Raw genomic sequence first — 27,907 nt, forward strand, 5'->3', positions numbered from 1 at the left:
TTACTAAGTTGTCCCCAGATAGCTAATGATCAGAGCTTCCTGCTCAAATCTTCTCTCACGACTAGTATACTTGGTAAAACTACTAAAGGCAGGAACAGAGTGGAAGGCAAACCAATGAAGGAGTCTGATCTGAGTCTATACTGGACACTGATTTGATTTTGTTTCACACACAGTTGTACACTTCAGGACCTATTGCTGCATTTGTAAGACGGGTACCAAGACCTTGTTGATAATAATTGATAATATAAGTTATATGTTTGGAATTTGGTCAATTGTATGAACTGTACACAATGTTTTACATAATACTATTGTAAGAAAAAATACTAAACTGTAGTCTGAGACAGTGTGGGGCTGCAGGGCATCATCTCAATAATCTACCTCCGGTTTCAGACAGAGCTGTAAACTAGGGGGCGCTGGTTGTGTATCAGCGGTTCTGTAAAGACAGTAAAGAGGAGGAGAAGAAGATCCAGTCCGCTGTGTTATTATAGAGAAACAGGAGCTGATCTACTGAAGGTAAAGAGCTCTTCTACACTTTTACACACTAAAACAGCGCTGCTGAAGATAGAATGTAGGAGAGGAGATCATCAGTGTGTATCTGAGGGTTTAAAGGAGAGGAGTTCACTGCTGTAGGAAAATACAGCTCAGTCTGGGGTTTAGTATAAGTGAAGCTACTTCAGTTATGAATCTTTGATCAGAGGCATATACTAGCTGTAGCTATATCTAAAACAGCGGTTAGCTAGTAAAACGGAGTTTTAGAATAATGTCCTAAAATTTGTATTATGTTTAGAACAGAAAAATGGTATCACTTTATTTGGATGGTCCATTATAGACGCCTCACAGATGCTCATATTAACTAACCCTTCCAACTGCATGTCTAATAAATGTGTATATACCGTTACATATATATATATATATATATATATATATATATATATATATATATATATAGTTATTTATTGCTATTTTCATTGAGTATACAAACACCACAATCAAATGATAACAGACTGATTGTGCTGGATTGGGGTCCTGTTCCCAGTTGCATAAAACACCTTAAGTAAATTATGAAGATTAACATCAGTGTATTGCAGAAAAAAAAACTAAAGTTTTATGTAAGGGATTTATTAAGGAAAACTTTAAATGTTACCATAAGCATTAAAGTTCCCTTAAGTAATTCCTAAGTGTTGCATATAGTCCCTTAATACTCTATTCCCTTAAAATTATGATTTAAAGGACCCAAAGCGTCCTCTTAACTCCTGAAATCCTGAGAATGTCAGATTTATATGGACTTTTGAGATTATTGAGCTTTACAGCCTATTGTTATTAATTCATTAAGCAAGAGTACCACAGATACATTGAATTTAGTTAAAAAACGGGAATAAACTAAACATAAAGTAGGAGAAATTTCCCCTTTACATGCATGTTCATATCTGAGTGAACTTTTTACTCACTTTATGTATTATACAATAAATGGTTCTCAAAAGTCACTAAATCTTGGGATATAATCAATACATTAGCAACACTGTCTCTTTAGCAGTGGGATTTCCCTGCAGTAAAACCTCAGTCACTGCAGTAAATCCCTTACCGTTTCCCTCAATTTAAGTGAAATGTCTGAGGAATTTTATTCAAAGCAATAAAGTGATTCCCTTAGGTAAGGGGAAATCTTCCCTTAAGGTTTATATCTAGGAGGTTGTCCTGAGTAAGACAGAGAAATTGTTGACGCTCTGTTGCCTGTCTAGTCTAGTGTTTACGTATCTGGAGGTCTGTAATGCAGATCCTGGAATACAGGTCCTAAATAATCATTTTGAACAACATACCTGGAATGGGGTATAGCAGACAGAAGGTTGGATTATTAGATGTGAGAATCTATAAGATAGAATATGTGGAAAGAAAAGAGAAAAGAACAGAAGCAGGAGGGAGAGGATATTGTCTAGTGATAGGAGTGAAAACAGGAGGAAAGGACTGGTGGATGTAACTTTTGTTAACCTTTTCCTTGACAATGGTGCCAAACTTTCTGGGAAATGGGTGGTGGGAGACTACAGGAGGGTATCGAAAATGGTGAAGAGCTAACTTGCATAAAACTGATGCTGATTGTTTCCTATTTCTCTTTGTTTAATGAGTGCAGTGTGGGTCCCTAGATTTGAACCATGTACAGCTTCAAACAAATTGCTACTCTGAATGTGTTGTATTTTAATAAATATTGTTATCTTTGCAAAATTTGTCTTGTTAACCCCACATCTTGATTTTTTCCATTGCATCTGTTTCCATTCCTGATATGTTTTTTCCATTTTCTCTTTCAGGACTGAAGGAATGCCCTGTTATTTTACTGCTTTTAGTATTCAGTGTACCATAGAGTACCAAATTAATTACCCAAACACATCAATGAACACCACCACAAGGAATTCGTCTTGTTGTTAAAATCGGAGGTTGAATATAAGAATATGGAGTCCATAAATTCCAGCGTTCAGGAAGTTTCCTCTACTCAGCACATAAATGAACAAAGCATTTCTGAGACAATAATGTCCCACCCATGTACAGTTTGTGGAATGAGTTTTGAAAATATTAGTATCCTTGAAATGCACCAGTGCATTCACACCGGAGAGAAACCATATTGCTGTTCAGACTGTGGAATGAGTTTTAATCAGAATAGCAGTCTCCAAAAACACCAGCGCATACATGTAGGAGAGAAACCATTTCAGTGCTCAGACTGTGGAAAGAGTTTTATTGAAAAGCGTGCCCTTAAGAATCACCGGCGCATTCACACAGGAGAGAAACCATTCGAGTGCTCAGAATGTGGAAAGAGTTTTATTGAGAGTGGGGCTCTCAAGAATCACCAGCGTGTTCACACTGGAGAGAAACCGTTTCACTGTTCAGAGTGTGGGAAAAGTTTTAATCAGCATAGTTCTCTCCAAACACACAAGCGCATTCACACTGGGGAGAAACCGTATTTCTGTTCAGAGTGTGGAAAGAGTTTTAGTCAACAGATTCATCTGCAAAGACACCAGCGCATTCACACTGGAGAGAAACCATATTTCTGCTCAGACTGTGGGAAGATTTTTAGGGACAGTGGTACCCTCAGCAAGCACCAACGCATTCACACAGGAGATAAACCATTTTGCTGCTCAGAATGTGGGATGAGTTTTAATCAAAACGGCAGTCTCCAAAAACACCTGCGTGTTCACACAGGAGAAAGACCGTATGTCTGCCCAGAGTGTGGACAGGGATTCACTGAGAGTGGTGCCCTCAAGAATCACCTGCGCATTCACACTGGAGAGAAACCATTTACCTGTTTACAGTGTGGGAAAAGTTTTAATCAACGTGGATCTCTCCGAGCACACAAGCGCATTCACACTGGAGAGAAACCGTTTCAGTGCTCAAACTGTGGGAAGAATTTTAGAGAGATTGGTTTTCTCCGGAAACACCAGCGGATTCACATAGGAGAGACCCCGTGTGACTAAATGGTGCAGTAATCAATGTTTTAGCGGAATCGATAATTGGCAGTTTATAAAATGTTTCTCAATAAGGGGGATTTCTGTAATACCATTACAGAATTACCACATTAACATAAATCTCTACAACATCCCACAGAACTGATCATTGTCATTAACTGTCATCTCTTCATGCATTTTCATGCTTCATTTAGGATGGCTGGGAGAGTACCAGATATAGAACTCTGCAATTGTAGTTTCAGTGTCTTACATAAAGCAGGCTGGTCAATGTTTGCAATTAATGCACTGTCATATTCAGTAATGGCATAGTTACCTTGAAGAAATATGATTACTGATTACTCCTACTTACTACTTGATTTTAAAAATAACTAAGTTATCAACATAACATAACCAGTTTTGTCAAAACTTTGGGACTTGTTCTGTAAGGATGCCTCTGCAACACCAAGTGTTTCTTTGAATTTGACGTTGTGTTTTTGAAGCTAGGTAGCATTTCGTCACCAACACAGAGTGAACAACCAACCTCAATATTGTCATTTAGCTGATACAAACTCAGAAAAGTATATTTTCAGCTACAAAACATGCATCTCTTTCCTCCCATCAGTGTTTATGATTGTGTCACTGCGTGGTGTTAAACACAAGTTATGCTTATGCTGAAAGCAAAATTTTTCCCACTATAAGGTGCATTTAAAATCAATTAAATTTTACAAAAATCATCAGTGCTTATATTGTAGTGGGCCTTATGTATTAATTTTAGAGCAGTAAAGCCACTCCACTGAAGTAAAGCATTTCAGTTTTTTCCAGCAGTATTAGCATTAGCCGCTAAGGGCTAGCTCATTGGCAGTTTAGAAGTAAATATTTTCAGCCCCGACTAGCACTGCTGGAGCAGTATTACTATTACCGTTAGCGGTGAGCGGCTAATGCTCCAGCTTTAGTGGAAATCTAAGCTTACTGTAAATAAACAGACGCACGTAACTCACCAAATAAACAGTTGTCAGGAGAAAAATCTGTGTGGATTAACATTCAGCGCTCATTTGACTTGTCTCTCTCAACTAAAACGTTTTTTAAAGAATTACAGTTTTGTTTACTTAGTGAGACCTGCTGAATTAAAACATGGGGACACCACTGTTACTTACAAATGTCGCTTAAAATGCGCATTATAATGCGTTGCACCATATGTATGAAAATTGCTCAGATAATAGACGTTTTTTGATCGTTAGCTTTATAATCCGGTGCGCTTTATAGTGAGAAAAATATGCAATACTGACATCACTGGTCACATTTGTGTAAAATGCTGTAATATTTCTCTACCAAATCAGTCCAACTGCTGCTTTCACTTTCATTGATGGCTCTGTATCTCTCCGATTGTCCAGGAATGCATGTTGTTGTTTCCGGCTTTAAGTAAAGGATACATTTTTGATGTACAGAAAGTACATCAAAATGACCAGTAACATTCTCAATGAATTGAGCTAAAAAAACTGCACTCTGTAAACTAACTGTAAATATTTACATAATTTCATCATCATTCAAGTGAAATGATCAAAGAAAAAACTAATACTTTATATTTACTATACTTGTGTGTGTTGGTGTATGTTTATTATGATTACTATCTTATTTTTTTTTCTTGATATTTATATTATAATTTTTTACACTATCCTATCCTATTTATTTATACAATATCCTGTCCTGTGGTTTCATGTGAGTAGACAGTTATCAAAGTATTTCACTTTTTTAATTATACTGTTTATGCCAAATAAACTCTTAATTCAATTTAAACTGTGTAGTAAATTGATTTGTTAACTGTAAGATAATCTTCTTTAAAAGTAATAAAAAAGAACAAAAAATATGAGTGCAAAATATTAATATGTTTAAAAATATGAATATTATGTATATAAGTGGTATTTCTGTTGTTCATGTAGTGGTAGACCTTGGATTATACAAAGTAAGTAAAATGTGCTTGGCAGATGGTGCCAGAGCCAGGATTAAGTATCACTGCTCTATGGTATATGTGACTCTGGGTTACAGGGTGGTGATTGGTATGATGAACAGTCTTGGTTGCACCATCATTCAAACTTAAAACTGGAAGATTCTGTCTTCTGTGTTTAGGTCATGTGCTTTCAGAATTTAACCAAAAGAAAAAAACTTAACCTCAGTGCCTTGTCTCCACTGGGTAAATTACAGAAATTTGTGATGATTTAAGATCTCTGATCTCTCAAACAATTAGAATTCAATTATCGCATTTGGTTTTACTCTAAACATTTTAAACATGTTTGACCTAATTTATCAATATGAATTTTATTTGATTATTTTTGGCAGGTTTTTAAGTGTGTTGCAAGAGTGTTGGAAAATGAAAAAAAAATCACAATCTGTTAAAAATGTTATATTATGTTATATAACATTCTTAATCTTCACTCAAATGTTTTGTCATAAAATTAACTTTAGGTGTAACTGATTACCACAGCTATTTGTAGCAACCAATTTATATATATATATATATATATATATATATATATATATATATATATATATATATATATATATATATATATTTACATGCTGCCTTTATCTGGATAAACCAAATAAACGATGTGCATGATTACCGAAGCATAAATGGGTGTACATTTAGATTATTGCATTTAAATTCACAAAATGTAGTTTTACACAAATTGTATTATATATTCCTTAATGATCTGCCTAAACCTTTGTTCGGTATTTTGTAAGAATTATAATAAGGTTGATAATAAAGGATTCATCAACTAAAACAACAAAAAAGGATTATTAATGGAAAACAGATTATATCGGCTTTTAAACATAATATAATTACCATTTTATTATTTTAATTCCACAATATGTCCTCTTAAAAGAAAGTATAGATATATAGACAGAATTTAAAAAAATATCAGTAGATTCACTGGTGTTTTTATACAGCACTTTTCTATCAGAGACGGTAATAAATCTCCTTAGTCTGTGCAATATTCTGAAAATACAGTCTTCATCTTATAAGTCTGGAGTACAATGAGTATGGTATGCAGAAAATTCTTTGGATAAGACAATTTCTAATATTCTGAGTTTTTTTATGTTTTATTTAGTCAGCTTGACTAAATCTTCAGTTCAGTTCAGACTGGAGCGGTTTACAGCTGTAAACTAGGGGGCGCTGGTTGTGTATCAGCGGTTCTGTAAAGACAGTAAAGCGGAGGAGAAGAAGATCCAGTCCGCTGTGTTATTATAGAGAAACAGGAGCTGATCTACTGAAGGTAAAGAGCTCTTCTACACTTTTACACACTAAAACAGCGCTGCTGAAGATAGAATGTTGGGAATTAGTTCGGCTTAGTGTATTTTATTTTCTGAATGTTTGATAAATGAATACTATTAGATGTATTTTAGTTTAACAGGATGATATTCGCATACTTTAACCTTAGTTCAATTTTAGCCATTATAAAAAAATATCTCCTGATTTCTGTGGAGCTGCAGTGTTTTGTTTTACACCAAAATATTCAGTGGAAAAATAGTGACTAATGTTAATTCCCTTCAGTTTCTGTGCTGGTTGGAGACCGAAGCTTCACTGCAGCTCTAGAAAATACTCAGTTCTTGAGGGTTTTTTGAGCTGCTATGTTTTACAGCTAATATTTTTTTCTATAACCTACTACTTTTAATTTGTAAGCCATTACGCTTAGAGACAAAAGTCAGTAATGATCTCCAGATAGGCACAACACTTATCTAAATACAAGCACTATACTAAAACATAGCTCAAAATGTAAGGGAATTTGTGTTTGATATATTATTTTTTCTTGCCAATCTTAACTGTTGGAAAGACTGTTAATTTCCATTTTCAATGGAGCTACATTTGCAAGGAACATGCATTTGTAAGGATGTGGGATGCACCCATGAAGTGGTTGCCAGATCTCTACCATTGCCAAACATCTAATTTCAGTTGACACCTTTGGAGCTTCTGGTTCCCCCAGGTACTGTCAAATAGGTACAGTGAGCGTGGGCACTGATACATTGGTCAGTAGCTGTTGGCTCCAACAATTAACATGCCAGGTTTAACTAATTTGGAGAGGAGCAGTGCATTATTACACATCTTAAGAAGATGACACCCCAAGATAATAAAAAATAACACCAAACAAGTCAATGGCAAAATAAGATGTTTGGCAGAGAAGATTTGGCAAAAATATTTATGGGTGCAACCCACATACTCAGCTCTGCTGATCATCCCATGAATGCATGTTCCTTACAAATTTGGCACCATTTAAAAGTAAAAATAAAAAAGGGATTGGTCGAGTTTTGGTTTTAAATTTGATAGAAAACTACAGATGGCCAATCACGAAAATGTAATAGAAAGATGCATACCTCAATTTGGGAAGACTGAAGTTACAGTCATGCTCAACATGCTTAACACAACGGCCTCTTGCTACAGCCAATACGCTTTTTTTTTATTGCTCTATATTATTGAAAAATACATTTACCAGAGCTTTTCTTCCTGCATGTTAGGGGATTTACGGGGAATCTCACAATATAATATTACCAAGAAACAGTGCTTAGGATATTAATCACATTTTTTTCTACTATTTATTACGACATTTGTGTTACTGAGGATGATAGAATACCCCTGAATAAGCAAAATTATGTATTTATTGGTGTTTTTGACAAACAGTATTTATTTCACTAGCCCCACCACATGGAGTACTATGGGCGAGTCTTAGAGGGTGTAGAGTGCATATGTTTCAGTAAAAATGATAGATATTTGACACCACATATTAATAATGTTTTGCAAATGGAAATAATACGATATATTGCAATATCTATATCTTGACCCCTAATCTACATTACTCAAGTGATGTATCAATTTCAAATTAAAGCTATTTTAAGGTTTAGGTACGACAAGAAAGTCAGAGTGGGTTGTCATGACCTAAGCAGAGGTTAGCTAATAAAACTGAGATGTTATGTGTATATGATGCAGAATTATGCCCTGAAGGATCCCCTCTTTGCCAGAGCTGTCTAATGTTTGGTTCTCTAGAGGTCTGGAATGCAGATAGTAAAGCACAAGTGGTCCAGATGGGATAGGCCCAAACAGAATTATTAGATGTGTGAAACCAAGGATGGTGTCTTGTGGTTAAAAAAGGAATGGTAGATCTTGTTATCCTTCTCCTCAAAAAGAAATGGTTTTGGAGGGAAGAGAAAAAGTATGGTTGTAAAACTAAGGCCCCGTCCACATGAACCTGGGTATTTAAAAAAAAAAAACTGAGGTTGTCTCCATTTTGGCCTTATGTCCACACGAAAACGGTGTTTTCGGTCACTGACAACGGAGCTTTTTGAGAATGCCTTCCAGGGTGGAGATTTTTGAAAAAAGTTGATGCTTCTATTGGATGAGCCGTGTGACATCATAGCCTTGCAGGTGGGAAACAAAATCAAGAAACAAGGTTCCACCACGGTTTTATCCAATAAACTGCAGTGGATGGAGCATATCATATAATATGTGGATACATTTAATTAAGTATTGCACTGTATTGGAAATGTGTCTGCACATTGCAATTTATTGGTTCAATAAAAAAAAATCAGGCCAGTGTAAAATGAAATACAGTATTTCCGAAGTCTTTCCGTTGGGCGCTCCAACGGTGTTGCTCACGTCAAATTACCAAACACAGGCGGTAATGTTACTAAAATGCGTGCAGTTTTTTCCGATCCTCCTGTCCGGAGGTACAAAACTGGAACAGAGATTCTGGTCCAGGCCTTGACCAACAAGCACCTGGTGGGACAATTTTAAAAATTAAGTAGTTGTTGTTGAGGAGTGACGAGAAAACGTCCAAATGTTCCTGTTAATTTCGGCATTTCCTTGTGGACGGGGATATTTTTGAAAACGCTGCTCGTGTGGACGAACATATTTTAAAAAAACAGTTTTAAAAATATCCGGTTTCGTGTGGACGGGGCCTAAAACTGATGGTGATTGCTTCTTGTTTCTCTTTGTAGAATGAGTGCCTATTGGGTCCTGATATTTGAACCCCAGATACAAGTTTAAACAGTCCTTTACTCTATAATGTACTCTGAATACATAGTGTTTAATATTTATTGAGCTTTTCTTTGAAAGAAGGCTCATTATCCCAAACCTGACATTGTTTTCATTTGACTATTTCCACTCCTAATTTCCTTCTCCTTTTTCTCTTTCAGGAAGGAATGACATGTTTTTTTTCCTATTGCTAGTACTACAGAGGACTAAATTGTTTATCGAAATACATCAAGAAACACCTCCACAAGAGATTTTTCCTACTCTTAAACTTGGACGTTAAATATAGAGATATGGAATCCATAAATTCCAGCTGTCAGGAAACTTCTACTACTCCTTGCATGGATGCATCTGTCAAACAAGAACAAATAATTATAGAAAATGTGACTCCCCACGAGTGTACAGAGTGTGGAAAGAGTTTTAAACATGCTAGTACCCTTGAAAGACACAAGCGTGTTCACACAGGAGAGAAACCATTTCACTGCTCAGATTGTGGAAAGAAATTTAATCAACAGATTCATCTTCAAACACACCAGCGCGTTCACACTGGAGAGAAACCGTTTCAGTGCTCAGACTGTGGGATGAGTTTTATTGAGGGTGGTGTCCTCAAGAATCACCAGCGCACTCACACTGGAGAGAAACCGTATAACTGTTCAGAGTGTGGAAAGAGTTTTAATCAACAGAGTCATCTCCGAAGGCATGAGCGCATTCACACTGGAGAGAAACCGTATTTCTGCTCAGAATGTGGGCAGAGTTTTAGAGAGAGTGGTACCCTCAGTAAACATATGCGCATTCACACAGGAGAGAAACCGTTTGACTGTTTAGAGTGTGGACAGAAATTCAGAGACAGTGGTACCCTCCTTAAACACCAGCGCATTCACACTGGTGAGAAACCGTATTTCTGCTCAGACTGTGGACAGAGCTTTCGAGACAGTGGTACTCTTCTTAAACATCAACGCATTCACACTGGAGAGAAACCGTTTCCTTGTTCTGACTGTGGACAGAGATTTAGAGACAGTAGTACCCTCTATAAACACCAGCGCATTCACACCCGAGATAAACCGTTTCACTGCTCAGACTGTGGAAAAAGTTTTATTGAAAGTGATGGCCTCAAGGATCACCAGTGCATTCAGACATGAGCGAAACCTTTTCACTGCTCAGAGTGTGAGTTTCCTGAGCATTCCTAGTCTTTTCATGTGAGCGGACGTTCAACAGAAGACAGTAACAGTAACTCAAAAGAAGTATAATCATCTCTTGACTACACAATCAGGACATAATTAGGGAAAAGGTATTTCTCTAGGTCAGGTAGTGGTATACCTCCTTATTATTCTAAAAAAATGACTTGGTAAGGATGTTTATATCCTTTGACCCATTATATTATTTAATAAGATGTGTAAATGTGATGTTTAGATTAGTTAATGACTCTATGATATCAATAACTGTTGTTTGTTGTTCATTTTAGATGTCTATCCATCACTTCAGAAGAAGAAATTGACAGTTAGTTGGATTGGTTATGAGGTAGTGATTGGCCAGTTTAAACCTTTACACTTTTTACTCATGAAGAAGTTCACATAATCATTTTTACATAATTAATAATGAACAGAAAAATGTATTATATCTTTTTAATTTATTCAGTCATTACTCCATGCATTGTGCATCTCTCACATGAATTGTAAACAGTGTAAGAAGCAGCAGAGGGGATCACTAATAAAAAACGTATTTAAGATTTATTATTTAATGTGTTTGAATTACTGACATGACAAATAGCAAAAAATAAGTGGTGCATAATCTAAATACATTAGAATGTGCCAAAGCTGACAATTTCTGAATTAAAAGAAGAGAAGCCATTTTTCATTGAAATAAATGTACACTGCTCTAGAAATGTTACGTTTACATTTTACATCAGATTTACTGATATATTGTGTAGTTAGTTTAGAACAAGATGGCAAAACAATGGAAAACAAAATGATCTATTAATGAAAAGCTGGACTTTAATTCACCCAGAAAATATTCATATCATTGTATTATTAATAATGATAAAAAATTACAACATTGAAATCATAGACTTGTCTAATTATGATGAATTCCATGAGGCATGAAGAATAACTCTTATGCAAAAAGCCCTTTGGACAAGAGGATTTCTAATACGCAGGATATTATTTTATATTTATTATGTCTGCCCCTTCTGTGTAAATACTAGGATCTGTGTACAATGAAAATACATTCTAACTATGTCAGAATACAACATGTTTTCTTTAAATAGGGTAAAGGTGCTAAGTCATGTCTGACTTAAATACAAAGATAGATTAATAAAAATGTCTGTGTGCCTCATGACCCAGAATCCTGTCAAAAAATATAGCATTTATTACCTTTCCCACTCTCTTAACTATAAACTTTACCATGAAATATAATTATTAAAATCATTCAGACATATACATTGTTGTGTGACTCCAAATACCATCTATTTTTTTTATAATAAATCCATAATATTTAAGTTAAAATACACATTTTAGTTGTGTCCCTGGGTTTCACTAATTCCTGTTCCATAAAACATTACCACATGTGTAACTGAGGAGGTCAATCTCAACACTCATTCCTGTTACCTGAATTAATTCTAAGATCCTATTAGTTTTTTTATATATATATATATATATATATATATATATACAAATTTTGGGAAAATCATTAGAATGTGCTCAGTGTCCTCATGCTATTTACATAGACGCTAATTTTATGCTTTCTAGCTAGGTGTAGAGACATAACCACTAGTAATTATAAAGAAAATGGCCATTAAATATTGAAACTACCCATTAGACCAGCGTTTCTCAACCTTTTTTCTATCACGACACCCTTTAAATATATGCGAGATGTCACGGCACCCCAGTTTACCGGGGGGGGGGGGGTCCTGGCGCAGTACTTCCGGTGAGAAAGGGTGGGGGGGGGGGGGGGGGTGCTGGCGCAGTACTTCAGGTGAGAACAGGGGGGGGGGGGGGGTGCTGGCGCAGAACTTCAGGAGAGAACGAGGGTTGTTGCTGGCGGAATATGAAATAAAATAGCGCGTGCATCGCGTGGGGGACAAAAACTTTACAGTGTGTCCCAATTTAAGGGCTGCATCCTTCAGAGGCTGTATTAGAAGACAGATTGCGTCACAGCTGCGCAGTAATACACCGCCTCTGTGGGTCGCATCCTTCAGAGTATGCTGCCTGTGAATTGGGACACACCCCGACACGAGCTGACTCTGGAAAGGAATTATGCACGTGAGGCGCAATATTTTGACGGCACCCCCTATGAAGCCAGACGGCACCCCAAGGTGCCGCGGCACCCTGGTTGAGAAACACTGCATTAGACTATGGAAACATAGTGGTTACTGTCATTTTTAACAAGGTAAATACATGTGGGTTTCTATCGTCACTTGTGCCGCCATATTGCCATTGATTCTTACAGCCCTCTGTTTAGAATGTGAATCTGAAAAATGTCAGTTTGAAGGGCCATGAAGCCCGAACACTTCCCCTACCCTTCCAGTCTAACAAGAATCGGGACACCTTACCCCTAGGTGTGAACATGCGAAACAAAGCAGTAAAACCAAGGGGTGAAATGGGATTGGGTCTTTATTTTGTCTCAGATCTAATAATTAGTTTTTTTTTTTTAGTTAGTCAAACTCTTGACATAGGCCGTTATAAAGCGGTAAAATCAAATTATCTAATCAACTAAGGGTGAAGGTGATTTTAAAAGTCAATTTTGCAAATTAATAAATCAAACTGTAGTAAGGGGCTGATGTCATCTTATCAGCCTCCAGTTTCAGAATGTTGGACTGGAGGCATTTACAGCTGTAAACTAGGGGGCGCTGGTTGTGTATCAGCGGTTCTCTAAATCAATAGAAGAAGAAGAAGATCCAGACCGCTGTGAGGAACAGGAGCTGAATCTACTGAAGGTAAAGAGCTCTTCTACACTTTTACACACTAAAACAGCGCTGCTGAAGTAATGTAGGAGAGGAGATCATCAGTGTGTATCTGAGGGTTTAAATGAGAGGAGTTCACTGCTGTCGGAGAGTGCAGATCAGTCTGGGGTTTAGTATCAGTGAAGCTAATTCAGTTATGAAGCTCTGATCAGAGACATTCAATAACTACACATTTACTCACAGCTCTGATCCAGAGATTTAGAAACAGTAGACCCCTCTATTAACACCAGCGCACCCGAGATAAAGGCTGAAAATTAACCCTTTCAGTTAAACAGTGAATCGAGCCGTAGTTCGAAACAGTGAACCAGTGATTCGGAACCGTGGTTCGAAACAGTAAATTGGAGCCGTGGCTCGGGACATTTAAACAGTGAATCAAATCCGTGGATCGAAACCGTGAATCGGAGCCGGGGTTCAGGACAGTTAAACAGTGAATCGAAGCCGTGGCTCGAGACAGTTAAACAGTAAATCCGAGCCGTTTCTCGAGACAGCTAAACTGTAAATCGGAGCAGGGGTTTAGGACAGTTAAACAATGAATCGAAGCCGTGGTTCGGAACAGTGAATCGCCGCCGTGTCTCGAGACAGTTAAAACAGTGGCTGTGGCTGTGGACAAAAGCCGTGGCTCGGCACAAACCACAAAAAAAAACAAGCTCGATCATCTTGTCAAACTCTCTGAATCATATTAGCAGAAGACCCCTGGGTCCTGTCATCGCTGTCATCAGGCTACCAATTCCAGTGTTAAACTGCTCTTGACTCGTTCATAATTGAACTTGCTGAAGTTGTATTTACCAGGCAGCTATATTATAACCAGTATAAATTGTTTTTCAGTGGTGCTTTTTCGGTGGTTCCACTGTTTAGGTGTATGTTAAAGCCATTTCTACTTGATACAACAGTGTTGATGGTGCACCCTTCAATGCATACAAAATAATAAGTAGCTTCCACTCAGGCACCATAGGGCTCCCCAACCTGTACTTTCAGATCAGGATAAATTGTGTTTACTATTGAGCTTGCTTAAAAATAAAAATACAGTTATGATTTTTTTTTTCATTTGACTACTTCCTGTTCCTGATATTTTTTCTACTTTTTCTTTTTCAGGAAGGAGTAAACTGCTTTTCCTGCAAGTACCCACTGTGCAACAGAGGTATAATATATTTCACTAACACATCAAGAAGACATTTACCTATTAAACCTGGAATTTGAATATTGGGATATGGAATCCATAAATTCCAGCACTCATGAAAGTTCTTCTACTCAGTGCATGGATGCATCTGTCAAAATTGAACAAAACATTACTGAAGAAGTAGCATCCTACATTTGTACAGAGTGTGGAAAGAGTTTTAGATTTCCCAGTACCTTTAAAAGACACCAGCGGATTCACACAGGAGAAAAACCATATCACTGCTTAGAGTGTGGAAAGAGTTTTAGAGAAACTGATACCCTCAGTAAACACCAGCGCATTCACACTGGAGAGAAACCATTTCACTGTTCAGAATGTGGAAAGAGATTTAATCAACAGAGTCATCTCCAAAGACACCAAAGCATTCACAAAGGAGAGAAACCGTATAATTGTTCAGAGTGTGGAAAGAGTTTTAGATACAGTGATACCCTCCAAAATCACCAACGCATTCACACTGGAGAGAAACCATTTCAGTGCTCAGACTGTGGGATGAGTTTTATTGAGAGTGGTGTCCTCAGGAAACATCAGCGCACTCACACTGGAGAGAAACCGTATAACTGTTCAGAGTGTGGAAAGAGTTTTGTTCAACAGAGTCATCTCCGAAGGCATGAGCGCATTCACACTGGAGAGAAACCGTATTTCTGCACAGAGTGTGGGCAGAGTTTTAGAGAGAGTGGTACCCTCAGTAAACATATGCGCATTCACACAGGAGAGAGACCGTTTGACTGTTTAGAGTGTGGACAGAAATTCAGAGACAGTGGTACCCTCCTTAAACACCAGCGCATTCACACTGGTGAGAAACCGTATTTCTGCTCAGACTGTGGACAGAGCTTTCGAGACAGTGGTACTCTTCTTAAACATCAACGCATTCACACTGGAGAGAAACCGTTTCCTTGTTCTGACTGTGGACAGAGATTTAGAGACAGTAGTACCCTCTATAAACACCAGCGGATTCACACCCGAGATAAACCATTTCACTGCTCAGACTGTGGAAAGATTTTTATTGAGAGTAATGACCTCAAGGATCACCAGTGCATGAGAGAAACAAATGAGAGTTTGTGTTTGGGAGAGAGTAGTTTATTGGAGAAACCCTAGTCTTTTCTTGTGAGCAAACAGTTACCAAGACAATTGATCTGTGTAGTAAATTGATGTCTTCACCACAGCATAACCTTCAACACAAGACAAGACAAGTGTAATTTAAAAGAAGTATAATCAGGAAATAATTAGGGGAAAAGGTGTTTCTCTAGGTCGGTAGTTTTATGCCACATTATTATTCACAATAAAATGACTTGGTAAGGATGTATATATGCTTTTGACCCATTGTGTTATTTAACAAAATAAATGTGTATTTAACAAGTGTAAATGTGACGTTTAGCTTAGTTAAAGAATACTTACTAATATCAATAACTGTTGTTTGTTTTAGATGTTTATATATCTCTTCATAAGGTGAAATGGACAGTTTGTTGGGTTGGTTATGAGGTAATGACTGGCCAGTTTAAAACTTTACAGTTTTTCCTAATGAATTTCACATAATTTTTACATCAGCAATAATGAACAGAAAAAAAATATCATGAATGTTTTAATTTATCCAGTCATTACTCTAGAATTCATGCCTTGTGTTTCTCTCACAAGAATTGTAACCAGTGTAAGAAGCGGCCGGGGGTCACTAATAAATATGTATGTAAGATTTTTTTTTTTTATGTGTTTGAATTACTCTTTTAATCCTGACAGAAAATCCTTAAGTGGAGCTGGTTATATGTGCCATATGTGATGCATAATTTAAATATAATACATGTGCCCAAGCTGACAATTGCTGGATTTAAATAAGGGAAAGCCATCGATATTAAAAGTCAGGCTGTTAATTTTGTCTTGGTCAGTAGGCTGTTTGTTTAATGCTACTTGTTCAGATTTTTTTCTATCTCAAAATAAATGTACACTGCTCTATCAATGTTACATTTACATCTCACAACAGTTTTACTAAAATATCAAATCAAATCAAATTTATTTGTATAGCGCTTTTTACAACTGGTGTTGGCACAAAGCAGCTTTACAGAAACATGATTACAGGACAAAGAATCAGGAAAAACATTAAACATAGAATATACATAATACAGAACCCCCAGTGAGCGCGGAGGCAAGGAAAAACTCCCTCAGAGCTGCAGGAGGAGGAAGAAACCTTAAGACTCACATTAAAGGGGGGGACCATCCTACCACTGGTCAAATGGCTTTTAAATTAATTTTAAAAAGTCTTTCATACATCCACATAGGTTTTATATATTCAGGTGTATAGCAGCTCCACTAATGGCTTATAGAGTAAGATGGATGATGAGCAGCTGATCTGTGGTGGTGGATGGAGAAGAGCTGACTTCAGAAACTTCCAGTCTGGCCAGACAGAGGACATGAGAGCCTGAGGGTCCAACATCCCTCGGTATCGGGTCAGACAGGTGGGCAGTCAGTAACTCAGAGGAAGGCAGAGAGATGGAATTAGTTTTGACTGGATTTATGTAAAACAGAGAATATAAAACATTATCAGAGTGTGGCAAATGACTCCGGCAGATCTAAATAAAACAGCCTAACTAAAGGCAGAGAGCCAGAAGGTAACATAGACATGGAGGCTCCCTGAAACACTGGCATCCACCCACTCCACCGTCCACAAACCTGAGTGACCGTGTGCAGTGGGAGAACAGCAGCACCAGCATCTCAGTTTACCACAATTTCCTCTGTCCATGAACCCCTGAATCTGCAGCCTTATCTAAAGAGAAAAACATTAATTACCAAAAGCTAAGCTAAACAAGTAAGTTTTCAGTCTAGACTTAAAGATTGAGACTGTGTCTGAGTCCCGAACATATTCGGGGAGATTATTCCAGAGTTGAGGCGCTTTATAAGAGAAAGCTCTTCCTTCTGCAGAGCTCCTCTGAATTTTAGGAACTACTAATAAACCAGCACCCTGAGATCTAAGTAATCGCGGTGGTTCATAACAGGAGATGAGGTCTTGTAAATACTCAGGAGCGAGCCCGTGTAGGGCTTTATACGCTAACAGGAGAATTTTATAGTCTATGCGGAATTTGACTGGAAGCCAGTGTAGTGCTGATAGTACTGGACTAATATGGTCAAATTTTCTCGTTTTAGTAAGGACCCTGGCTGCAGCATTTTGAACTAGCTGAAGTTTATTTAAGTTACTGCCGGAACATCCAGACAGTAGCGCATTGCAATAATCTAGCCTTGAGGTAATAAAGGCATGTACTCATTTTTCTGAGTCATGCAGTGATAGGGCATTTCTTAGCTTGGCGATGTTACGGAGGTGTAGAAAAGCTGTTCTAGTAACATTAGATATGTGTTTATCGAATGCTAGATCTGAATCTATGATAACTCCAAGGTTTTTAGCTGCTGAACCAGGGGTGGCTGAGAAGTCAGCCAGATTTAGCATTAAGTCTGATAATTTATTTCTAGCAGCTTTGGGGCCTAATAGGAGAACTTCTGTTTTATCACTATTTAATAGGAGGAAGTTGTGCGACATCCATGATTTTACATCTTCTACACAATCCTCGATTTTCTTTAATCTCACTCTGTCATCAGGTTTGGCTGATATGAAGAGCTGCGTGTCATCCGCATAACAATGAAAATTCACATCATGTTTTCTAATAACTTTGCCCAGTGGGAGCATATATAATGTAAACAATAACGGCCCTAATATAGAGCCTTGGGGAATTCCATATCTTACCTTGGTATAACTGGAAGACATATCATTTAACCTCACAAACTGATAGCGATCGGTTAAGTACGATTTAAACCATGCTAAGGCAGTTCCGGTTACACCGACCATGTTCTCTAGTCTTTCTAAAAGGATAGTATGATCTATTGTATCAAAGGCTGCACTCAGATCGAGAAGTACGAGTAGGGAAACACAGCCTTGGTCGGCGGCTATAAGTAGATCGTTTGTTATTCTAACTAAAGCTGTCTCAGTGCTATGATAAGGCCTAAATCCAGATTGAAATTTTTCATAGATCTGGTTTCTTTGCAGGTAAGAGCAAAGTTGTTGGGCTACAGCTTTTTCTAAAATCTTAGAAATAAAGGGTAAGTTTGAAATAGGTCTATAGTTAGACAGTACACTAGGATCAAGATTTGGTTTCTTGATCAGAGGTTTAATTACAGCTGTTTTAAAGGCTTTGGGTACATGGCCCAGGGTGAGCGATGAGTTTACTATCATTAACAGAGGTTTAATTATATCTGGCAGTACCTGTTTTAGTAATTTTGTGGGAACAGCATCAAGTGTGCAGGTTGTGCTGTTTGAAGAGGAGATAATTTTCTCTAGTTCTAGCTGTGGAAGTGGGTTAAAGACGTCCAACCTAACTTCAGTAACAGGGTTTTGTTCTAGATCAGCCAGACCAGATGACAGAGAGGATGTATAATTTATCTGTTTAATTTTATCCCGAATGTTTTCAATTTTACTATTGAAGAAGTCCATAAAAGCATTGCTGGTGTGAATGGCTGGAATCTGAGGTTCAGTACCTGCCTGGTTTTTAGTTAATTTGGAAATAACACTAAAGAGAACTCTAGGATTATTTTTATTTATCTCTATCTGTGAGGCCAGATACGCTGAGCGGGCTTTATTTAGTTCTTTTCTATATTTAACAAGACTGTCTTTCCACGCAGAGTGAAACACTTCCAGTTTAGTTGATCGATATTTACACTCTAAATTTCGTACTAACTGCTTTAAGGTACGAGTTTGATCATTGTACCACGGTGCGAGCTTTTTTGGTCTCTCTATTTTGTGTTTAAGGGGTGCTACAACATCTAAGGTAGAGCGAAAGGTATTTTCTAAACCTTCGGTTAGTTTGTCTAGTTCTACTGGGTCTATAGGAGAATACATTAGAGTTGATAAGTCTGGAAGCTTATCTGTAAATTGTTGGGCTGTAAAAGGCGTAATTGAACGTTTTACAGAGTAGCTAGGGGATGTACGTATATTATGACTGAGATGTAATTTAAATGAAATAAGGTAATGATCTGAAATTGCGGAGGTTTGAGAACGAATATTCGGGTTATCTATGCTCACACCCAGGGTCAAAACTAAATCCATAGTATGATTACAGTAATGAGTAGGTCCTGTTATATTTTGAATAATACCAACTGAGTCTAAAATCGATGTGAATGCCTTTTTTAATGGGTCATCCAATTTTTCGAAATGAATGTTGAAGTCTCCAACTATAATCACTTTATCATTACTTACTGCTAAGTCTGTGACAAAATCACTAAATTCTTTTAAAAATTCTAAATAGGGCCCTGGTGGTCTGTAGATTAAAGAAAATGCATTCTTTTTTGTAACTGGATTTAAAATAAATTGTGTAGTTAGTTGAGAACAAGATGACAAAACAATGCAAACCAAAATGATCAACCCTTGGACTCAAATTCATACAGAAATTCATGAGCACGCTCTCTCTCTGACTGAACATAACATGGAATCGGATTCATCTGCTCGGAAAGGAGACTGCATCACACCCACCCAGTTTAAAATGATTCTTCCGCATGCTCGGTGCAAATACCCATTCCTACCAGAAAGGGCCCTAAATCCCAAAACTTACAGACATCAGCTTTAACACAGCTAAATGCTTCTGACAATACCAAGGTAGGTTATGGCAGCTCACTGCTACATATGAGCATGTAGCTGTGTTTTTATTAGCTGTTGACATTTTTGCCCAGTAAAATACAGCGATAGATAGATTAATACATTTCAAACATGAGCCTGTGCCTTTCTGTCTAAGAATCCTGTCAAATTTCGCAGCATTTCTTATGTTTCTGACATGATGTCTGGTGAAAACTATGGGGAAAATCCCTGTATACAGCATCACAAGGAGATGAATTTGAAAGAAGGAGATGAAAAGCAATTTTGTCCAAAAAAATAAATAAAAAGACATAAGCTGTACTAAACTGTAGTCTAGGACAGTGTGGGGCTTCAGGTCATCTTATCTACCTCCAGTTTCAGACAGAGCTGTAAACTAGGGGGCGCTGGTTGTGTATCAGCGGTTCTGTAAAGACAGTAAAGCGGAGGAGAAGAAGATCCAGTCCGCTGTGTTATTATAGAGAAACAGGAGCTGATCTACTGAAGGTAAAGAGCTCTACTACACCTTTACACACTAAAACAGCGCTGCTGAAGATACAATGTAGGAGATGATTATCTGAGGGTTTAAATGAGAGAAGTTCACTGCTGTAGGAAAGAGCAGATCAGAAACATTCAATAACTGCATTTACTCACAGCTTTGATCTTCTGTAAGTTATTTATTGTTTTACTGGGTTTAAAAAAACATTTTTCCCACCAGCAACATGACGCACCAGCCACCAACATTTCCTGCTAGACTGTGTTCACTGCAACCATTTTCTTGAGCCCACTTTTTTGGAACAGTGCATAATAATCTAATGACATTTTTTATGGTGCTTGTTAGCCTCCAATGTTCTTTTTTGTGCTCACAATGTAGCTGTTAGCTATGCATTGAAAACAAGCCAGTCTTGTAATCATTATTGTCAGGTCTTTACAAAAAAGAGGTTTAAAAACATTATATATTTTTCATTAATGTTGTGTATTTTCATACTGATATATAATGCCATCTGTTGACTGGATTATCTTGACATATGTTTTTATGCATTGAAATATAGTTAAATGTATTCATAAATTACATAAAATCTATTCATTTGTTCTTCAATTTGGGACATAGATTTAAAAAAAAAAAATGGTTAGAATGGTACAGAAAGTCAGCCAAGTCATCTGGATCGGTCTGTTATCAGTTAATTGTTATAACAACAAGGTATTTTTGTAAGAAGCCCAATCCACAGCTTGATCCAGTATGGGCTGAATTGCATGCCCCCCATAGGGGAGTGCATGGCTTTGCTAGCCATCTCCCCATTAAGGTGGTCAAGTAAACCTTGCAGATGCACCTTGTATCTTTTTAAATCTCTTACAAACGTGTAGCATGCATTTGTTGCTTTGATTAAAATCTCTTTAAGAGGTTGAAGACCATATTATAGCATGAAATACTGATCCACTATTGAAAAGCACATTTGCAGGTCTCCTTTTGGAGGGTCTGGTAAGAACTTTGCAACATGTCTGGTTGTCACAGACCCACCTACCAGAAGGAGAGACCTGCCATTTGTGCCAGCTTTCCTGTACTCTCCAGATTTGGATACATTGTAGTGTGTTTTAATATTTATTTGGCTTTCTATTTTTTTTGGACTATTTCCATTCCTGACTCTATTCTCTTTCTTTAATTTTTAGGAAGAAATTGCCTGTTTTTGTCTTGCTGCTAATACCCACTATACAACTGCAGTTTAAGTTGCTTACCAAACACCACAAAGAAGGAAACACCACCAGAAGGAATTTGTCCCACCGTTAAACCTTAAACTTGAATATTGGGATATGGAATCCATATATTCCAGCACTCTGGAAACTACTTCTACTCAGTGCATGGATGCATCTGTCAAACATGAACAAAACACTACTGAGAAAGTATACTCCCTCCAGTGTACAGAGTGTGGAAAGTGTTTTAAATATCCTAGTACCTTTGAAAGACACCAGCGGATTCACACAGGAGAAAAACCATATCACTGCTCAGAGTGTGGAAAGAGTTTTAGAGACAATGATACCCTCTGTAAGCACCAGCGCATTCACACTGGAGAGAAACCGTATCACTGTTCAGAATGTGGGAAGAGATTTATTCAACAGAGTCATCTCCAAAGACACCAACGTATTCACACAGGAGAAAAACCGTATAACTGTTCAGAGTGTGGAAAGAGTTTTAGAAACAGTGATACCCTCTACAATCATCAGCGCATTCATACAGGAGATAAACCATTTTACTGCTCAGAGTGTGGGATGAGTTTTAATCAAAACAGCATTCTTCAGAAACACCTACGCATTCACACAGGGGAGAAACCATATTACTGTTCAGACTGTGGACAGAGATTTCGAGACAGTGGTGCCCTTTATAAACACCAGCGCATTCACACAGGAGAGAAACCATATCACTGCTCAGAGTGTGGACTGAGTTTTACTGAGGGTGGTGCCCTCACAACTCACCAGCGCATTCATACTGGAGAGAAACCATATCACTGTTCAGATTGTGGAAAAAGTTTTAATCAACATAGTTCTCTGCAAGCACACAAGCGCATTCACACTGGAGAGAAACCGTATTTCTGTTCAGAGTGTGCTTTGAATTTTAGTCGTCACGGCAGTCTCCAAAAACACCAGCGCATTCACACTGGAGAGAAACCATATGTGTGCTCAGAGTATGGAAAGCGATTTATTGACAGCGGTGCCCTTAAAAATCACCAGCGTGTTCACACAGGGGAGAAACCCTATCACTGTTCTGATTGTGGGAGGAACTTTAGAGAGAATCGTTTCCTCAAGAAACACCAGAAAGTTCATACAGGAGAGAAATCGTATAGCTGAATGTGTTTGGCCACAAGTCACGAGTCATCATACATCATACATTAGCGGCAAGCTAGCTACCATTACTGGGGAGAGAAATAAGATTAGTTCAGAGCTAGCTAACATTAGGACAGGCTTTTCATTTTGAGCTTATTTATTAATGGAGTCTGTTTTAAGTGTTCATTATTCTTTATGGTTCCTACATGCAATTCAGATTGTGGTTTAAGAAAATGTAACATACATGTTATGTTGGCTCTGTTCTGCAATTGGCTACAATCAAATAAAATAAAAATAAAAAATCAATAACAAATGGAAAACATAAGTTTTGATTTCCAATACAACACAATATTTTCTTCCAAAGAAATGATGACTACATTTGTGGGTATTATATTTTTTGAGGTCTTAAAAAGGTCTTAAAAAGCATTAAATTTGAACTTTAAATGGTGCAAAAACCCTGCAATTACAGGAAGTTGAGGCAGAAGAAATAAGAAAATCTAAATTCTCTTTGTATACTGGTTCATCTCACGGCTGGACATGAACACTTAGATTGGAAATTAATGTATTTATTAATAAAGGTTTGTAATATGCTGGCTGTTGTCTGTTTTTTATGACAAATTCAGACCTATTTATATATTCCGATCAGTGGACAGAGGAATAAATCCCAATAACATTGGAAAATGTTTTCTTTATATAAGGAAAAGACACTAAGTGATGAGTTAAGTTTTGAATCTATCCCTCTATTGAGTGAAGATGCTAAAGGCTAATAATAACAGCTAGAGCTAACCTTCAGGACATATAAAAGACATGCTGCCTTTGTAGGCCGGTTACAGAGACCTTCTTTATAATAATTGATGACGAATAAGAAATCTACCTCCAGTTTCAGATAAAGCTGTAAACTAGGGGGCGCTGGTTGTGTATCAGCGGTTCTGTAAAGACAGTAAAGCGGAGGAGAAGAAGATCCAGTCCGCTGTGTTATTATAGAGAAACAGGAGCTGATCTACTGAAGGTAAAGAGCTCTTCTACAATTTTACACACTAAAACAGCGCTGCTGAAGATAGAATGTAGGAGAGGAGATCATCAGTGTGTATCTGAGGGTTTAAATGAGAGGAGTTCACTGCTGTAGGAAAATACAGATCAGTCTGGGGTTTAGTATCAGTGAAGCTACTTCAGTTATAAAGCTCTGATTAGAGACATTTAATAACTGCACATTTACTCACAGCTCTGTTCTTTTGGGTTTGTTTTTTTCTGGACAGGGCTGAAAATAAAACCTTTTTATGTGCACCTCTGAACAGTGGGTTAAGCTTTTTCTCTAGAGCCCAATTTCCCTGAGCAATGCATATCAATTTATGACATTTAAATGCTTTTTGGTGTTGTGTATTTTAATACTGATGTATGATGCCAACATTTGCTTGAATTATCATGACATGTTTTATATACAACTAAGAATTTACCAGGGCCTGTACTGTTAAGATTAAAACAATTATTCTGTATCTTCAGTTATAAAATATTTTTTTGTACTTAAATGTGGGGCTTAGAACAAAAACAGTACAATAGAATGGGTCGGACAGTCAGCCAAGTCATCTGTTCTGTTACCAGTTAGTTTTTGTAACAACAAGGTCTTTTTGTGAGAAGCCCAATCACATTAAAGTAAACTTTGCAGACACACAGATAAGTATCTATTTAAATCTTTTGCAAATGTATAGCATGGACTAGCCGCTTTGAGTAAAATCTTCTCATGACTGAAAAGACTCTATTACAGTGGATATTGATCCACTACTAAAAAGCACATTTGCATCCCTCCTTCTGTGCATAAGAATAGTCAGCCATAAGTCACTATATGGCAGGTCTGGTAAGGACTCTGCACTACGTCTGGAGAGATCTGCCATTTGTACCAGGAGTTTTGAACCCATGCCAAAGAACAAGCTCGATCATCTTGCTAAACTCTCTGAATCATAGTACCAGTGAGCTACAAAGAAGACATGGTCCAACACTGTTATCAGGCTACCATTTCCAGTGTGGAGCTTCTCCTGTTTGACCCGTTTGCTTCCTGTATCAGACGCATGCTTTGTTGGACATTTACACCCGGCAGCTTCATGTCAGGATCAAGGGATCCATAAAAATTAAGAAAAGCTCCCTGAACCCCATGTAGTCAATTTGGTTTATAGGCATGATCCTGGACGCCTGGTTTATGTCTTCAAAATTAACACTGGGTTTAGACCTTCTATCCCTTGTGAGTCCGAGGAGCTCAATGGACTGTGATCCGATTGTTTAGATCATAATGGAACGTGCTATAGCTTTATTCACCAGGCTAACCAGGGGAAAGTGTTTCTCATACCTCTTTTTTACCAACAAAGTGCCGGTGCAGGTTCTGGTTCCTGCTAACCTTTTAAGAACCGACCAGTGTTTCCATTGCTTTAAGGAGTCACTCACTATGTATGTGAATGTGGGTGTGTTCCACAAACCGGAAACAAAAGTCGAGGGGTGATTTAAAGGGCCTTTTTTTGTGACTGCACCAACTTTTCTTTCACTGCCACCATGCCGGTGGAAAAGCGCCCTCAGTGGTGTTTGTATATCAACTCCTGACGTGTCCATGGTTCTGAAGTCACATTTCTGCTTGATACAGCAGTGTTAATAGTGCACCCCTCAATGCATACAGGGATATAAACAACTTCCAATTAGGCATCATAGGACTCCCCAACCTGTACTTTCAGATCAGTATAAATTGTATTTAATTTTGTCTTTTCATTTTTGTTCATTTTACTATTTCATTTGCTGATTTTTTTCTACTTTTTTTTCAGGAAGGAATGACCTGTTTTTTTCCTGCTGCAGGTACCCGCTGTACAACATTGGTGTAATATATTTACACAAACATATCAATCAAGAAACGCTACTGGAAGAAATTTTCCCAACTATTAAACATGGAAGTTAAATATTGGGATATGGAATCCATATATTCCAGCACCCAGGAAACTATTTCTACTCAGTGCATGGATGTGTCTATCAAACAAGAACAAATCATTACTGAGAAAGTAGCATCCCACCAGTGTACAGAGTGTGGAAAGAGTTTTAGATATCCTAGTACATTTGAAAGACACCAGCGTGTTCACACAGGAGAAAAACCATATCACTGCTCAGAGTGTGGAAAGAGTTTTAGAGACAATGATACCCTCTGTAAGCACCAGCGCATTCACACTGGAGAGAAACCGTATCACTGTTCAGAATGTGGAAAGAGATTTATTCAACAGAGTCATCTCCAAAGACACCAACGCATTCACACAGGAGAAAAACCGTATAACTGTTCAGAGTGTGGAAAGAGTTTTAGAGACAGTGATACCCTCCATACTCATCAGCGCATTCATACAGGAGATAAACCATTTCACTGCTCAGAGTGTGGGATGAGTTTTAATCAAAACAGCATTCTTCAGAAACACCTACGCATTCACACAGGGGAGAAACCATATTACTGTTCAGACTGTGGACAGAGATTCAGAGACAGCGGTGCCCTTTATAAACACCAGCGCATTCACACGGGAGAGAAACCATATCACTGCTCAGAGTGCGGAATGAGTTTTACTGAAGGTGGTGCCCTCACAACTCACCAGCGCATTCATACTGGAGAGAAACCATATCACTGTTCAGATTGTGGAAAAAGTTTTATTCAACATAGTTCTCTCCAAGCACACAAGCGCATTCACACTGGAGAGAAACCGTATTTCTGTTCAGAGTGTGGGATGAATTTTAGAGACAGTGGTACCTTCAGAAAACACCAGCTCATTCACACAGGAGATAAACCATTTCGCTGCTCAGAGTGTGGGATGAGTTTTAATCGACACAGCTGTCTCCAAAAACACCAGCGTATTCACTCTGGAGAAAAACCGTATGTCTGCTCAGCGTGTGGAAAGAGATTTATTGAGAGTGGTGCCCTCAAGAATCACCAGCGTGTTCACACAGGAGAGAAACCTTATCACTGTTCAGACTGTGGGAAAAGTTTTAATCAGCGTGGTTCTCTTAGAATACACAAGCTCATTCACACTGGAGAGAAACCATATTGCTGCTCAGAGTGTGGAAAGAGTTTTAGAGAAAGTAGTTCCCTCAAAAAACACCTTGGGATTCATACAGGAGAGAAACCATATCACTGCTCAGACTGTGGAAAGAATTTTAGAGAGATTGGTTTCCTTAAAAAACACCAGAGGATTCATTCAGGAGAGAAGCCAAAAAGCTGAATGTGTTTAGCCACAAGAGTCATTATAGACAGGTGAAAGGCTCCTCTACATAGGTGTAGGTGGGGTGCCATTATTAAGTTTTTAACTAAAGCTGATTATTGGCTTACCGGCAGTTCACAGAATATGAAGGCATGTGTGTCATTTCTAAAGCTTTGGTGGTTCCAGTGTCTTACACTAAATTCTTTTCATAAAGCAACATTTAAAAATAAATAGCAGCTTCAAATCATTGGGCTGCCTCACTGACCTGTTATAGAGAAAATAGTGTCTGTATTGCATTGTTATTGTAAGTGTTGTTGTTTTGTAAGTGGGCTTGGCACATTCCTAACTGCATTATGTAATTCTGGCAAAATGACCAGGTGGAAACTAGCAAGAACTGTGTAACATTGTGCCATGTTTGTTTAATCTCCTGTAACGTTACAGGATAGTTAATGTTACATCTTAGTCCACATGCTTTATTTACATTTAGTTATGGTTCTGCATCTCTCAGTTTTTTTCAGAAATGCATTGCATTGCAGTCCAGTGTTAATGCAGTGTAAATTTAAATACGTATGTTGTGGCTAATAGCATGAATTACACTTCCTGACTATAATGTTGTGTAAACATTCATGATCATTCAGGGGGAAAAAATAAAGCAAGAAAAAGACTATTGATTTCTATTTACTGCATGTGTGCATATATTTCATTTATATTTT

At 37.7% G+C, this 27,907-nt stretch overlaps 6 protein-coding genes across 17 annotated transcripts in view; all 6 read left to right on the top strand.

The window, feature by feature from the left end:
- The first annotated feature begins 425 nt into the window (after window positions 1–425).
- Window positions 426–11,174, top strand: LOC103045758 (zinc finger protein 501). 2 transcript variants are annotated; one of them, XM_007230561.4, is made up of 2 exons: window positions 426–513; window positions 2,298–5,219. In XM_007230561.4, the coding sequence occupies exon 2, from the start codon at window positions 2,439–2,441 to the stop codon at window positions 3,453–3,455; it is 1,017 nt and encodes a 338-aa protein (XP_007230623.3). In that variant the 5' UTR covers window positions 426–513; window positions 2,298–2,438; the 3' UTR covers window positions 3,456–5,219. The 2 variants fall into 2 exon arrangements, with proteins under 2 accessions (XP_007230623.3, XP_049332239.1); XM_049476282.1 differs by lacking the exon at window positions 2,298–5,219 and adding an exon at window positions 9,609–11,174 and having other exon boundaries at window positions 455–513.
- The window catches only part of LOC125780408 (gastrula zinc finger protein XlCGF26.1-like), a 35,098-nt gene continuing 7,629 nt past the window's right edge, over window positions 439–27,907 (top strand). For 2 of the 5 annotated variants that reach the window (XR_007438450.1, XM_022683016.2), the window contains exon 1: window positions 23,924–23,998. The gene's annotated coding sequence lies outside the window, so the exon portion shown is untranslated. Of the gene's footprint in view, window positions 514–6,641; window positions 6,698–20,604; window positions 20,680–23,923; window positions 23,999–27,907 lie in introns of those variants that run through there. The other 3 variants (XM_049476280.1, XM_049476281.1, XM_022683015.2) reach the window with 3 other exon arrangements.
- LOC103046071 (zinc finger protein 239) overlaps window positions 452–27,907 on the top strand; it is a 52,643-nt gene continuing 25,187 nt past the window's right edge. Inside the window, exon 1 of one of the 4 annotated variants that reach the window (XM_049476279.1) lies at window positions 452–513. The gene's annotated coding sequence lies outside the window, so the exon portion shown is untranslated. Of the gene's footprint in view, window positions 514–6,630; window positions 6,698–20,612; window positions 20,680–23,931; window positions 23,999–27,907 lie in introns of those variants that run through there. The other 3 variants (XM_049476277.1, XM_049476276.1, XM_049476275.1) reach the window with 3 other exon arrangements.
- On the top strand, window positions 453–27,871 carry LOC103027215 (zinc finger protein 501-like). 4 transcript variants are annotated; one of them, XM_049476273.1, is made up of 2 exons: window positions 453–513; window positions 25,791–27,871. In XM_049476273.1, the coding sequence occupies exon 2, from the start codon at window positions 25,911–25,913 to the stop codon at window positions 27,213–27,215; it is 1,305 nt and encodes a 434-aa protein (XP_049332230.1). In that variant the 5' UTR covers window positions 453–513; window positions 25,791–25,910; the 3' UTR covers window positions 27,216–27,871. The 4 variants fall into 4 exon arrangements, with proteins under 4 accessions (XP_049332230.1, XP_049332228.1, XP_049332227.1 ...); XM_049476271.1 differs by lacking the exon at window positions 453–513 and adding an exon at window positions 6,622–6,697; XM_049476270.1 differs by lacking the exon at window positions 453–513 and adding an exon at window positions 20,604–20,679.
- On the top strand, window positions 13,268–16,268 carry LOC111195504 (zinc finger protein 239). Its single transcript, XM_022683018.2, has 2 exons — window positions 13,268–13,375; window positions 14,495–16,268. Exon 2 carries the CDS (start codon window positions 14,610–14,612, stop codon window positions 15,669–15,671), a length of 1,062 nt encoding a protein of 353 aa, XP_022538739.1. The 5' UTR covers window positions 13,268–13,375; window positions 14,495–14,609; the 3' UTR covers window positions 15,672–16,268.
- LOC125780409 (zinc finger protein 501-like) lies at window positions 21,845–23,526 on the top strand. Its single transcript, XM_022683019.2, has one exon. The coding sequence runs from the start codon at window positions 21,982–21,984 to the stop codon at window positions 23,011–23,013; it is 1,032 nt and encodes a 343-aa protein (XP_022538740.1). The 5' UTR covers window positions 21,845–21,981; the 3' UTR covers window positions 23,014–23,526.

The sequence above is a fragment of the Astyanax mexicanus genome, chromosome 3, assembly GCF_023375975.1.
Source record: "Astyanax mexicanus isolate ESR-SI-001 chromosome 3, AstMex3_surface, whole genome shotgun sequence".
NCBI classification, from domain to species: domain Eukaryota; kingdom Metazoa; phylum Chordata; class Actinopteri; order Characiformes; family Acestrorhamphidae; genus Astyanax; species Astyanax mexicanus.